Below are 14,778 nucleotides of genomic sequence, written 5' to 3'. Positions count from 1 at the left end.
GAGGGGGAGAGATGAGAGAGTGGATAGGGGGAGGGAGGGAGGGAGTGGATAGGGGGAGGGAGGGGGAGAGGTGAAAGTGGATAGGGGGAGGAAAGGAGAAAGAGGGGGAGAGATGAGAGAGTGGATAGGGGGAGGGAGGGAGGGAGTGGATAGGGGGAGGGAGGGAGAAGGAGGGGGAGAGATGAGAGAGTGGATAGGGGGAGGAGGGAGGGAGAGAGGTGAGAGGTGGAGAGATGAGGACAGGAGCATATCAGTGCGTGGGCAGAGACACAGGGGGAGGAGGGCTGTTTGGAAATGCCCTCGTTTAATGTAGCCCAGTTGTCGGTTAAATGCTAAAAAAATGGAAATATATTCCAAAAGCATCATATGCCTTCTCCTTGTAGGAAAGACATTCCGTGAATGATTAAAAATGTTTGTGTGAATAAGGCAGAGAGAGAGAGAGAGAGAGAGCGAGAGACACCGAAAGCAAACCACACCTCGTCACCCCCGTAGGCTTAGCTAAGGTTGACTGGTGCTCAGCAGAGCTTACAATATCGGAATCATGTAGCTCCAGGTGAGAGAAAAACACCATTTTCAATGCACTGTTCGCTTTCAGAATAGCAATGTTTCCTTTTCTGCCTTTGGGTCAATGGTAGGTGGCAAAGAATGGGTATCGGGAGGGGGGGGTGGGGGGGATAGGGCCGTCCACAGTTTGCCTGCTGGACCCTGCATAAGCCCCCCACAATCAAGCAAGTGAAGCCTGCCGTCCACAGAGCGGCTTGTTAGTGAGGATGGGCCGGCCCGATGTCGTTTGGACACAAACGAAGCAATTTCAGAGGCTCATCAGCTGTGACTAACACCTAATAGGGCTCGCACAAGGTCCAAAGCACTTTCTGCACTGAGAGAAGCCTGCTTGTTTGAACAAACAAGCCAATAACACTGGATATCTCGGCAGACATATTTTTCTCTTCGCCGCTTTGTGTGCTGTGTGTGTGTGTGTGTGTGTGTGTGTGTGTGTGTGTGTGTGTGTGTGTGTGTGTGTGTGTGTAAGGCGGTTTTGGAGCAGAGCAGAACATGGCACAGATAACTGCATGCCTTGACCCCATAACAGGGCCTGTTTCAGATGGGGGGGGGTACCTAGAGAATAAAATTGCCTTTCTGTAGATACAAGAGAAACCTATGGGGCAAACACACACTGTTCAAACTGAATGTATCATTAGAATCTTCATACATAACGTCATCATGAAACATGTTGTAAAACATGCAGACAGCATATATAGGCCAACAACAACAGATGTCTCTCAGTAGAATCTCAATATCTCAGTAATGACATTAATAAAATAACAGGTGACTTACCCATTGTTTCAATCATTTTGAGAATTGGAGGTGAACGCGACTGTTGCCCATTAACAACAGATGATTGCTCTTCCCTTCCTCAAGGCCTGCAAAGTAAAATACAGTGTGTCATGTGTTTGACAAACACACTGGGGAGGAAACGGCACAGACTCTATTAGTGGATCCTAGGGCTGCACAATATTGACAAATAAGCATAACACCATTATTTTTGCTGGATACTGCAAATGCCATATAAATTGCTATGACACCAATTTTCTAATATTTTGATTTTTCCGTAAACAAGAAACACCTTTAATAATAATAATAAAAAAACAAAACAAGATGCAGTTCCTTAATATTTGCTGTTTTTTTTTTAAATACAATGGAAGTTTTTCTTTTATAATGCGCTATTTGAATTATAGGCCAGAAATAGTTGATTGTTCACTGTGCAGCCCTAGCAGTCATCCACAATTTAATTAACGTCACAACACAATCTGGATATACTGGAAGTTAGAAGAAGACGACAACAAAAAGAAGCCCAAAACCTCCTTTGAGGCCAACTTCTTAAATGTCCTCTATTCTAAAGGTCAGTATGAAATGGATTCATTTCCTTTCTGGCAGGCCCATATTAATCTCTAAGAATGCTTCACCAAAATATCAGAGAAATCAGTGTACTGTTGAACTGTGGGCTATTCGCTGCCGAGTCCCAGTGCAGCCATACAGACAGTGCACCTTTACAAGCAGGCTATTATTGGGCACAACAAGGTTGTTCAGTCCCTTATCATTTGACTAATCATCTTATTGATGGATTAAAACCTGGCAATTTACATTGATTGATTGATAGATTGAGTGGGGTGGAGCTTCTGGGGTCACGCTGGTGCAGAAGTCTTGAAGAGGGGCTTCCGGGTCAGGGCGAGCTCTCTCTAGTCTCTCTCATGGTCTCTTTCTCTCTAGACCCGGCTGCAAAGATGGCGTTTGCTAAGTGTTGTTGTGACCAACTAATGGAGTATCAAGTTTTGCCCTCTCATAATAACAGATTTGTTTCAAGTATTGTCTGTGTGCTATATGTCTACAAATGAGCTGTCAATGGAACGCTGAAGCGGAGGCTGGTGAACCACGAGCTGGCAAGAGACAAGTAGTTGTATCGGCGCCAGAAGCTTCCAGCTGACACAGGTAAGCTCAAGATGTTAAGTTTGATCATGTTTTTCTCAAATCTTTCTCTCGAATTGTACTTTTCCAATTCCCCCTGTTGCCCCGGTCGTTGCTCTCACCCCCTCTGCTGATCTGGGGAGAGTTTGTAGACATGCTTCCTCCGATACATGTGCCTTCGCCAGCCGCTTCTTTTCACCTGACAGCGAGGTGTTTCACCGGCAGGACGAAGCACATGGGAGGATCACGCTATTCCCTGCAAGTCCCCACCCCCCCTCGAACGGGCACCCCGACCGACCAGAGGAGGCACTAGTGCAGCGACCAGGACTCCTACCCCACGGCCCACCCACAGACACGGCCAATTGTGTCTGTAGGAACGTCTGACCGAGCCGGAAGTATCGCTACCGGGACTTGAACCCGGGTCTCCACGGTGGTAGGCGAGTGCTTTAAACTCTACACTACCCAGCTTAGCCCAGTAAGCTCTATATTTCCCTACCCAGCCTGGCAGCTCTTCTTAAAATGATATGCTGACGGCGACCACAGCTGGAAGCCTAGACAACGAGTGAATGACCCGATAATAACGAGATGTTCCCCAGGGGTGTATTTTTGCCATGCCACTGGTCATCATCATGTACAAGATAACCACCTTCATTACACGGTAGGCATGGGTCGATTTCCGGTTTTACCGGTTCGGTTCGGTATACGAGCCCAAACCGGTTTGATCACGTGCAAACCGAAAAAACCTAAAAAAAAAAAAAAAAAAAAAAAAAAAATTTTAGTTTTTTTTTTTTAGTTTTTTGCCAGTTTATTCTGATTGCACTATTGTTCGTATTAGCCTCTTCTCAAGTTGCACTAGTAGGCAAAAGTCTTATTTTGTTTATTATGTTGATGTTTGAAGAAAAGTTAAGCTGAATAGTTATGAGAAATAAAAACAGTGTGTTGTTACAGTTAAAAGGTTCTGCTTATTTGTATTCAGTGTTCGTGCTGGTTGGCAGCATACCAGCTTAGAGGTGCATTATCGCCACCAACTGCAGCCGCTTTGATACGTTTTTTTGGGGAATATCGAACCGGTTTCAAAATGTTCAAACCGACCCATGCCTAGGCCCTATATTGTGTGAATTTGTGAGTTTTGAAGTTTAGAAGGCAGCTCAGCTGTAAGCCAATCCATTCTGATTGCACTGCTTGTGTTTTTATTAGCCTTTTTCTCAAGTTGCACTATAGGCAAAAGTCTTATTTCATTTATTATTTTGATGTTTAGAAGAAAAGTTGAGCTGAATAGTTATGAGAAATAAATACAGGGTGTGTTTGTTACACAGGTGTCCTGCTTCTTTTTATTCAGTATCATTGCTGGTTGACAATACCAGCTTAGAGGTGTATTATCGCTATCAGGTGGACTGAAGTTGCACTACAGACAGTTATGGGCCACACTCAGGAGCCCTGCTTGAAAAAAAAAAAAAAAAAAAAAAATTTTTTTTTTTTTTTTTTTAAATTACAAAAAAAATCGGTATACCGGTTCGATCCGGTTTAGATGGCAATATCGAACCGGTTTTAAAATTTTCAAACCGACCCAGCCCTATTACACGGCCTTGTTGAATACTCGATTCTGATTGGTCAATCACGGCATTCAGCTGTGGTAGATCAGACCGTTGCTATGCACAGAAGCCACGTCCAGCAGTGGCGCTGGAAGTACTTTTAGGTAGGGGGTGCTGTAAGGAAGGAAGGAAAATTTGACGTTTTTTGGACTTTTACCCATATTTAGAGGAATATTTAATTTTAAATTAACATTAGGATTATACTGTTATATGTCATTATTCAGTATCTTCTCCTTTTCTCACTCACTTTCATGTAAGCACCTGCTCTCCCTTTAGTCGTTTTACACCAGGGGCGTATCTACGGGTGGGCCTGGGTAGGCACACGCCCACCCACTTCTGCCCTGGCCCACCCAAAAAAAAAAAAATTTTTTTTTTTTTTTTTTTTTAATTGGTTGTTTTCTAGAGGCAAACTTGCTGCTGCATTGCTAGCCAATGGTTTTGTTACTTTTGTAAAAACGCAGGGCACATCATCTCCAGAGTCTAATGCATGACAACTTCATGACATCTAGGAATTTTGTTCTCTCTGTGGATAAATAAACCAGAGGGCATCTTGTTCAAACTTGAAGCAGCCTCAGTGTTGTTATTTTTTAAACTCACAACAGTATATGGATCAGTGGTTCTAATTTCTGTATAAAGTAACAGTATACACACAAGTATAAGCATTCATGTATGCAACATTTGGCACCTATATGTAACCTTTTAAGGTTGAGATAATTGTATTATCATTATATGGTCCAAATATTTCAGTAAAGCACTTGGAACACTTGAAATATTCTTGCTTGGGTGGTATCATTCTACTTGAAATGATGGTCAAATGCATTATTTTTAGTAAAATAACACGTCATCTGCACCCCTTCCTATCCAGGCCCACCCAATTTGATCCAGGCCCACCTATAATTCAATTTCTGCATACGCCCCTGTTTTACACTACAACAGACAGCAACACAGGCATAAACACTGAACTTATTATTATTATTATGGAAAACCAGATTATGATGAAAATCAAACACTTTTGAAGAGAGAGCGTATGAAATAAGATTAGAGCTGGGAAGCACACACTGTTTTTAATGCATTTTGTTGGTGGTATAAACACAAGACAGCCAAATCCAACAATTTTGAAAATCCCATCTCTTGCCACCAGGGGGTGCTGCAGCACCCTCAGCACCCACCTTCCAGCTCCCTTGACGTCCAGTCATATCAATCCACAGAAAGAACGTCCGGTAAATTTAACAATGTCAGCTCATTTGCGACACCCTGTGGCAAAAAAAAAAAAAAGTGAAGTTCTCTTGAACGAAAAGTTTACATGGACTTTTATTTGCGGAGTACTTTAGAGACTGTTTGGCTCATGAAGCCCAGTCAATATCATTATATTTGAAAAATGAACTGGTGTCTATGGGAAAATGAGGCTATTTTTCTTCCATTTTGAAGCACTGACTTTTAGATATTGTAGTTTTTCATCCACAGCAAATGTGTGTATACGATTTTAGAAACTTTCGTAACCCATCATTACTCAGTCAAAATATATCTGCATTAATAATGTGTCTTTTTTTTTTTTTTTTTACAAATATGAATATACTGAATATATAAGTGCAAACCTTTAAGCCCACGGTGCCAGTCCCCCTACGGCCCCTCCCCCCTTCCTTGTCCCCCCTCCCCCCTCCCACCACCCATATCCCCCTAGCCACTCCGCCTACCCACCCCTCGAATCCCTAGCCTGGTAAACCAGCCGGTCACGTGAACTCACATTTCATTTCATTCTACCAGACCGCTTTCACGCAGTGTCTGCAGCGGGCTGGAGTTGGGCGGGTGTACTTGCCTTGACAGACAACTCCTTCAGCCAATCAGGGTTGGATCCAGTCAAACCCAAATCCACTCGGGAGAACGGCAAAAACATCTTTTCCGCCGAGAAACTCAGCTGTTGCATACTCCTGTACTTATTGAGTCGATTTCAGCAAAAACTGCACGTTATGGCTGTTTAAACCCGACGAACATTTTACATTACTCCTCGAGGCGGGCAGACAAGGAGGAAGCCATTATTGTTTTCCCAGTGGCGTTCCTGATTGGCCGGATATGATGTCAACTACGAGGCGGGTCGCTGATTGGCTCGTACGCTTTGCAGTTTCTGCAGAAGCCCTCCCAGGGCTTGAGGCCAGACGGTCTGGTAGAATGAAATGAAATGTGAGTTCACGTGACCGGCTGGTTTACCATGGCTATCGAATCCCGACTCTCTACCACCTTCCTATCACTAGCTAGTAGCTACGGACCCTTTTTCCACTAAACTCAATAAACGTCCATGATTGACTGAGTGCCCTGACCCCAGCGGGGCTGCTGGCCCAGCGCCGTGGGATAAAACACATTTTAAAGCCTCAGGATACATCTAAAACTCAGGTTTACTGCCGCATGCTGCTAGTCCCTGTATCGAAAGGTCAGACAATACATTTCAACATGAAAACGTCTCATCCGTCTCCAATAAAACACTAACAAAGCCAGTAATTGAGTGACAGTAGTCCACATGAAGGACCATACTACTGTTATGGAGTGGGCCTTTCCAAACTAATAGAAACATATCAAGGTGGTTATGTCCTTTGTATTAGACTAATGCAATTATGAATAGATTGATATCTGCCTATTGGCATTCCCAGCACATCATGATTGACTTTAGAAGCATGACATGTCCCAGGCAGACATACACCATTAAAGGAGATTGGTAAGATAATTAAACTCTTGGCTAATATAATAGCACTACTTGTGTCACTAGGATCACCTGGTTTGTTTGTTTATGATTATTTCACTGACATGCTTATGTCAATGTTAAACATTTTTCTAGGGGGGCACGGTTAGCGCTGTTGCCTCACAGCTAGAAGGTCCTGGGTTCGATTCCCGCCTGGGACGCCGTGAGCGCTGAAGGAGTGCATGCCCGTCCACATGTCCTGGAGTGCCCACCGCCCGGGTGGGGTCGTCAAAAGGGCCTTTTTGTGGGGAGTTTGCATGTTCTCCCCGTGCCCCCTGGGGGTTTCCTTCATATATAGGAACCCCTCACCAAAAACATGCAATATCCTGGTCACCGAAGTGGTGCCTCCTCTGGTCGTTCGCGGCGCATGTTCGAAGGGAGGGGAACTCGTTGAAATAACGTGATCCTCCCACGTGCTACAGTATGTCCTACCAGTGAAGCCTCCCCTGTCAGGTGAAAAGAAGCGGCTGGCCACTGCCCATGTCTCGGAGGAAGCATGGAGCCAGCTTCGGCTCTCCCCAGATCGGCAGAGGGTGGAGCAGCAACCAGGATAAAAAAATAGCACTAATGGGGGATAAAAATGGGATATTTTTCTAGGTTCACTTCCCGGTAGCGGTACTTCCGGCTTGGTCAGACGTTCCTACAGACACAATTGGCCACGCCTGCGGGTGGGAAGCCGGTGGGGTATGAGTCCTGGTCGCTGCTCTAACGTCTCCCCTCGTCTGTTCGGGGGATCCCGAGGCGTTCCCAGGCCAGGGCGGCTCTACTCCGAGTGTAGACCATGTTCAATTTAACTACTCTCGTTGAATCGCTGAATCTGCATGTTCAACCAGGACATGATGCAAATTACTGGACTTCAGCTCCAGTGGGAGACTATAAATAACACATCCCCAATGACAAATCACAGATATGCAAATGCCTATAATATCCCCAAAGGAACTTGTAGTGTGTCATTTTAGTCTGTTAGAGGCTATATCACTATCATTTTAGGCTTACTATAATATTATTATAGTTTTGCAGTGATATTTGTACAGACTCCCTTCTAAAATGTTAGCCTAGCCTTACTAGAGTTATTTTTATGGGAGGGAAGGTCACAGATGATTCACTTCTTTTCATCAAGTGCATTCAGCATTCATTAGTGGCTATGATTCACAGTAGACCTATTCTAGCTAGAACAAAAAATACACTCTTTTTTTAGTCAGTAACGGTCAACTTCCCCAAAACACATGCTATATAGTATAGCCTAATGTTACAAGTGGAACCTTTATAAAATATTTATTTTTTGTGTGAGCTTTTTTGAACGTGACCACAAATAAAAGAGGTTGTTGTCATGTCAATACCCTTTTGTCATGCAGCTATTCCAGTCCACAACAGTGTCGGTCGAACAAGTCCCTCATCAGTAAGCTGTCAATGTGACTCGGGTATTGGTCGGTTATATCAACAAAGCGAAATATTCACGTATGCTTGGTCTGCACGTAAATATTGATTAAGTATTGATTATACACGCTATTATTGAACGTTAAAGGCACTTGGGACAATCCGCTTTTCTTAACTCCTCCTCCTTCCCCATCTCATCCATGGAGCAGAGAAGCAACAGGCTTGTTCCGACCGAGGAGGCGACAAAATAAGTTAATAACACGGGTTTGTAATCGAAAACACCTACGGCATCTGTTTATAGTCAACAGTAAACACTTTATACTTGACAAGAGACGTTTAAAACAATGTCCCCTTTTGTTATGTTAACGTTTAGCGACCCACTGCGACGCAGGCGTCTCGGAATATAGGTTCATATTGCCTTCTTCCCCACATTAGCGACATTAGCTCGCAAAAGACACGCTGTACTTTTCTACACGTTTTGCTAAGCCTTCATTAGCATTTACCCTAGCGAAACTTGCCCAAAAAGAGTCCAGACTTACATAGGCGTTGACCCTTGCTTCCCCCGGCAGACAGTATCCTATCCTACCGTGTTGTCCCCCGGCTAACGGCGCACAGACTCGGGTTTAAAGATGGGGCGTAGTGTAACCTGATCCTCTGTCTGTGGACATGTTCAGCGGTAGCAGCTCTGAGAGTTGAGCTGGGGCTAAAGCGCCGCTTGCTGGATGCCATGACAACTAGGCCTGAGGAGGGCATCCTCATCAGCTCCTCCAACCTCCATCGGTAAGAAACCCATTCAAGACCAAAACAAAATAAATGTCAAAATAAATTGGAGTTTTGAAGGAGCAGACAACAGATTACGATGTAGAAGGCCAGTGATTCCCTTTTCCACCAAGCCACTTCCAGGGCCGGGGACCCTCAGGGGTCCTTGAGGGGTTCCAAGGGGACCCCAGCAAAAAGGGTAATCATTTATTTTCACTATAATTCCATTCATAATAATTAACACAATGTATACATGTATGAGTGTTTTGATCATGGCTTTCATACATTTTCTGTAATAAAACATCTAAAAGCAAAAAATCTCATCAGATGGGGGACCTGGTTCCATGTCATTGGTCTGACCACCTCATTAGTCTGACAGCTCAATAGTCAGAAAAATTTCCCATTGGCCGATCCCCTGGCCTGGTGGCTTTGCCGTGGAGCTGGCCCTGCTGGTGGCCCAGCTGGACGTGGAGCTTCTGTCCTATAACCTTCACCCATATCCAAACCCTAACCCCAACCAAGTGGCTAGTGCTAGTACCAGTGCCTAACCCCAACCACCAGGGGGCCACTGACCATTGCCTAAGTACTCCCAACCCCATACCCTGCTCGAAGTATTTAGGTGTTGGACTAACAAGGTATTGGACTAATGAATGGGCAGTCCCCGGGGGCAGCCTGGGACAAAATCTTATCAAATGGGTGTCTGTGGTCTAATTTGTGTCAGTTTAGGGGTTCTTGACATGAAACAGTTTGAGAACCACTGACATATTCAATAGTGAATACCAAAACAAAATAAATGTCAAAACAATTAGGAGTTTTTAAGGAGCAGACTACAGATGTCGATGTAGCTGCGGAAGCTCTATAGCCTACTATACACTTCAACATTCTAAATTTCAAAATGCAGGATGGCAGAGGCAGAAGGCTGAAATTTGACGTGTGTGTGATGGTGTGTGTTTGTGTTCATGCCAAGTGGCTAAAAGGTGGGTAGTGGGGGGGGGGCAGGGCAGAGTAGGGTGGGCTGCTCCTACCATCCTGCATTTAGCCAAATTTGCATATGTGGTCGCAGTTATTGCGAAGTCCCTCTTGTTTCACTATTATGTTGTACACAAGAACTTAGAGAATGTGTAAAAATACTATTCGGATCAGTTTGACCATTGTTCTTACATCGTCCCTCAGAAAAACGTCAATTAAGGTTGTAATTTGGTCCTTGACTTTTTCCAACATTTGGAAACACCTGGCCTAACCCCTACCAAATGTAATGTAAATGAGAAACAGCATAATTTTATGGCATCATGCCAAGGGCTTTTTTGGAGTTATCATAGGAAATAAGCATTCAGGAAGGAAGTGGGCCAGAATATCTCGACGTGTAAACAATGCTGCAATCTCCATTCTTAGCAAAACCGACTCAAACCTGTGATTCATGTTCAAACTATGATTCACTTTCATCTGCATTAGATTATGACAGCTCTCTCTTTGCTATTGTAGAAATACTGTGATTTGTGAACAATTTGTTCATTTTAGTGCAGTGTCTGTCTCTCACACAAGGAAGCACATCAGTACGCTTACACACACACACACACACACAAACACAAGCATACAAAAAAATTAATGTATTAGCTAATGGGCATTCAAGTGTATTTGGCATTGCATGGTGTGATTTTGATTGGAAGGGGAAAGTAACATGATTTTAGGCCTTAGGAGCACCTTGGAAAAGGACACCGCATGCTGATAAAAACCAAGATCATCTGGCCGTGTCCTGTTTATAGGATTATGCACTCCATTTCAGCCGACAATGTGCCAGGCTTATCAAATTTGATATGAGCTAGTTACTCGAAATGAATTGTATCAAAATGCCCACTGGGACAAATTCCCTGTTGCCTGTTAACTTCTGTCTCAGATCTAACAGTACCGGAATAGCACTAGGCTACTCTGATTGCATTGTTTTCTCCTGTTTTCAGTGAAACGGAAGTACTGCGTCTCATGGATGGGCTCGTCACGTAGCCGCTAGCAAGCTGCTGCTGACCACCATCTGCCCTTTGGCTCCAATGCTACCAAGCAAGACCACGTTGAAGAGCAAGAAGGTGCATTTTGCATAACAGGAGATGGACTATGGTCCGCGTTAACTAGATTGGCCTTGCCTGCTATTGCACTATGATGCAGGCTTATGGGCTGGACATCTACAACCCCCCCCCCTTTATCTCTATTATCCCGCATCTCCACCCTTTCTAAATCCCTTCAGCTTTTATACCTTTCTCCTGCCTGTAGGGCTGCAACTAACGATTATTTTCATTGTCGATTAAACTATCGATTATTTTCTTGATTTCATTATTATCCCATATGATTGCGTGCACCGAGATGGGATTCAATAAAGTGTCATACCTGAGTAGTGGCTTATTCTTGCAGCACCAGCAATTTTATAGAAGAGATGGATGTTTTTGTTATTATTAAATCAGTTTCACCTTGAAGAAGCACTTTCACCATTCATATCTAGGCTGAATTGCAATCAAAACTAAAGCAAGCTACATTATAAAGCAGCCAATCGCATCATCAACACTCCATCATTTTCAACTCCACTCTTCACAAGTGAACGGTAAACACATTTGTCATCAGCATGTTTCAAGGCTGTGTCCAGTCTAAGCATGGAATTATAGAATTCTAACATTGCTAGACTTGCAATAATACTGTGTTTGAATAACGTGGGAGAGAGGGACAGCATCACATCGTTGTCTCTTATATTGACAACAGAGACTAATTTAATTCGTGTGGGCTATGGGTCACTGAAATGTGTCTGGTAAACACAAATTAACACCACAACATCAATAAAATAAAATAAATCTTTGGTAGTTGCGATATTTCAAAGTCCCTTATGAGTAAATGCCGTTAGATAATTAAACAGCTTTTTATTTCACCCTTAGGGGGAGTTGAGCTTCTCCGGCACAAAATACACCAATTACTGTAACTGACTGACTAGGTACTATTAGCTTAGACTATGCTGAAATGCCTTCGGTTTTAATTGTACGTGATTGACACTGGCTTAAAACAAAACAGCAATAGAGGTCCCTTTAAACAGATCAGCTGAAATGAACAGATGAAATGATTAGTTGACTCAATCTTTCTCCCAAATCACAAGTAGTACTTAAAAAAAAGATTACTCGAACCGATTAATTGATTATCAAAATAGTTGGTGATTAATTTAATAGTTGAAACTAACTAACAAATCGATAATCATTGCAGCTCTACCTGCCATGCTCTATCATGTGGAGAAGCACTCTGATTCTGTAGTAGGACTGCGACAGTAGTCGGATCCCAATTCTTTTACTGTTTTTCTTTTTTGTTGATTTATTTTTTAGTGGTTTTGTTGTATACCCTTCTCCTCTCATTGGCCTCTATGTGTAAATGAGCCTCTCATTTCACCTGTTCAGCTAATATAATAATAATATAATCTGTTTAAATCGACCTCTATTCTGTGCTGTTTTGTTCTCAGCCAGTGTCAATCACGTACAAATTAAAACCAAAGCCATTGCAGCATAGTCCAAGCTAATACCTAGTAAGTTACGGTAATTGGCGTATTTTGTGCCACAGAAGCTTAATTCCCCCTAAGGGTGAAATAAAAAGCTGTTTACCGATTTAATACCATTTACTCTGAAGGGATTAAAAGAAATGGCAAATAGCAGAGTGAATTGTTTCATTGAAAATGCGCTGTTAATTTGTGTTTACCAGACACATTTCAGTGACCCATAGCGCACAAGAATTACATTCCTCTCTGCTGTCAATATAAGAGACAACAATGTGATGCTGTCCCTCTCGCCCACGTTATTCAAACACAGTGTTATTGCAGGTCTAGTAAATGCTAGAATTCTATAATTCCATGCTTAGACTGGACACAGGACATAGTGGTTTGATGCCTTGAAACACACTGATTACAAACGTGTTTACCTTTCACTTGTGAAGATGGAGTTGAAAACGATGGAGTGATGACGATTTGTTTGGCTGCTTTATAATGCAATTAGGTTTAGTTTTGATTGCAATTTAGCCTAGATGTTAATGGCAAAAGTGATTATTCAAGGTGAAACTGATTTAATAATAACAAGACATCCATCTCGTTTATAAAATTGCTGGCGCAGCAAGAATAAGCCACTACTCAGATCTGACACTTTATTGAATCTCATCTCAGTGCATGAAATCATATGGGATAATAATGAAATGCCCTGAAGGAACAATAAACTGTCATGGCTGAACCGCTTAACTATGTATATAATACATCATATTTGATAGGCTGCTATTGGCAAAGTGAAAGCTCGCATTGTCCTTTGTCTCGTTTTATCACCAGTAAATCTATTACCATACAAAAAGCTTCAGAAAACGGCATATACAATCCCGAAAGATTGATCAAATCAGGTGTCAGTGGCTTACTTTCCACTACAGGCCAGAGATTATTCATTCATTTTTTAGTCTCCACATTTATTTGAAACAATTTGTGGATTTCCTATTAATATGGCATCTGCCATTTGTAAGATAGGCTGTACACGTTCACATGATGAAATGGTGTTTTTGATGTTGTAAGCAATGCATACAAGTTGTTCCTACTCAGACTGATCAACACAACCTGCAACCTCTCGACAGGTCAGCCAACAAATCATCAGGTAAAAAATTAAAATCTAAAAAGAGCAATGTGACTTTGAGAGGAGTACATCAGGCGGTCATGATGTGCCATCAACATGATTAGTAACCATAATGCCCCCCCCCCCCCCACACACACACACACACATTTGAGATGGTGTTTATGCAAAAGTTACACATCCTACAAAAAAAAAAGCAACATAATGGAAGATATATCAAATTAAAATGTACCTATGAGTAGCTATCTTAAGCCTGGCTGTTTAGCCAATTACCTTGATTGTGTGTAAAAATCAGGAGGAGTGTGTGTCTTCTTCGGTGGTGGTGTTCAGTGCATGCCTGTCACGATGACAAAGAATGCCATGTTATTTCTGGGAATACTTCTAATTGCCGAGGAAATAACTCATGCTGTGTGACAGGGTGGAAACAAAGTGTCTCTTGTTAAGATGATCTGTTAAGACGACTGTCTGCTCATCGAATGAGCTCCCGTCTAGTGACGCACATGGCCACCTGCATACTTGTGGGCAGACACAGCATTGCTACAAGTCTTCATGTCAGTTAACAGTACAGAGTCACTGATTCTTTCCATTTTACTATCCGTTACTATACTATCTGTTATATGTTCAGAGTTGATACAGCTAACACCATGACAGGCCAACAAAATAGATGTGAAATTTGTGTTTTATTATCGTGAGGACCGTGAGGTTGTCACTATGGGGGACAGACCCCCCTCTGTACCCGTGTCAGAAGCGCTATTTTTATTTCTACACCAATATCCTCATATACATCGGTGCTGTTGCTAGCTAGCGTCACTGTTCACAGTGGTTTTAGCGACCGCGTCGGGCATTAGTTAGTGACAGAGCCTACACCTCTCTCAACGTTTGAGAAACTATCCTCGACGGTGAACAAGCCACAAGTCACTCACCTTATTCATAAAACTGGGGTTATATTCATAACCTTGTGTTTTTGTTGTTGGTTAATCTGAAAATATGTGGGTTTGCATGGGATTTTACTTAAGACGTTGCTGTTTTGAGCTCCACCCAAACCATAACTATCTTTATCAGTTACTGTAGGTCTTTTTCTTACCCGTTTGTTATGCATTTAGCCATTATTTGAGCACAGTAGCCTACTATTTGAGAGACAGATTTAGACGAACAAAAGGGGCTTATGACGGGGGATTGAGGGAAGACTGGAACAGTACAGTGGGGGAAAACAAGACCTTTCGTTGAAATCTACTTTCGT

At 42.8% G+C, this 14,778-nt stretch overlaps 1 protein-coding gene across 1 annotated transcript in view; it reads right to left on the bottom strand.

Moving 5' to 3' along the window:
* Window positions 1–8,755, bottom strand: part of LOC310779575 (multiple PDZ domain protein-like) — a 68,144-nt gene extending 59,389 nt beyond the window's left edge. The window contains 2 exon segments of the mRNA XM_083640101.1: window positions 1,336–1,421; window positions 8,703–8,755. Of these exon segments, the coding sequence (XP_083496227.1) occupies window positions 1,336–1,351 (16 nt within the window). The 5' untranslated portion in view covers window positions 1,352–1,421; window positions 8,703–8,755.
* Window positions 8,756–14,778: the final 6,023 nt, after the last annotated feature.

This window comes from Poromitra crassiceps, assembly GCF_964638095.1.
Source record: "Poromitra crassiceps genome assembly, chromosome: 7".
In the NCBI taxonomy this organism is placed as follows: domain Eukaryota; kingdom Metazoa; phylum Chordata; class Actinopteri; order Beryciformes; family Melamphaidae; genus Poromitra; species Poromitra crassiceps.
Note: the sequence above shows the minus strand (reverse complement) of the source record. Positions and strands in the feature narration are given on the sequence as shown.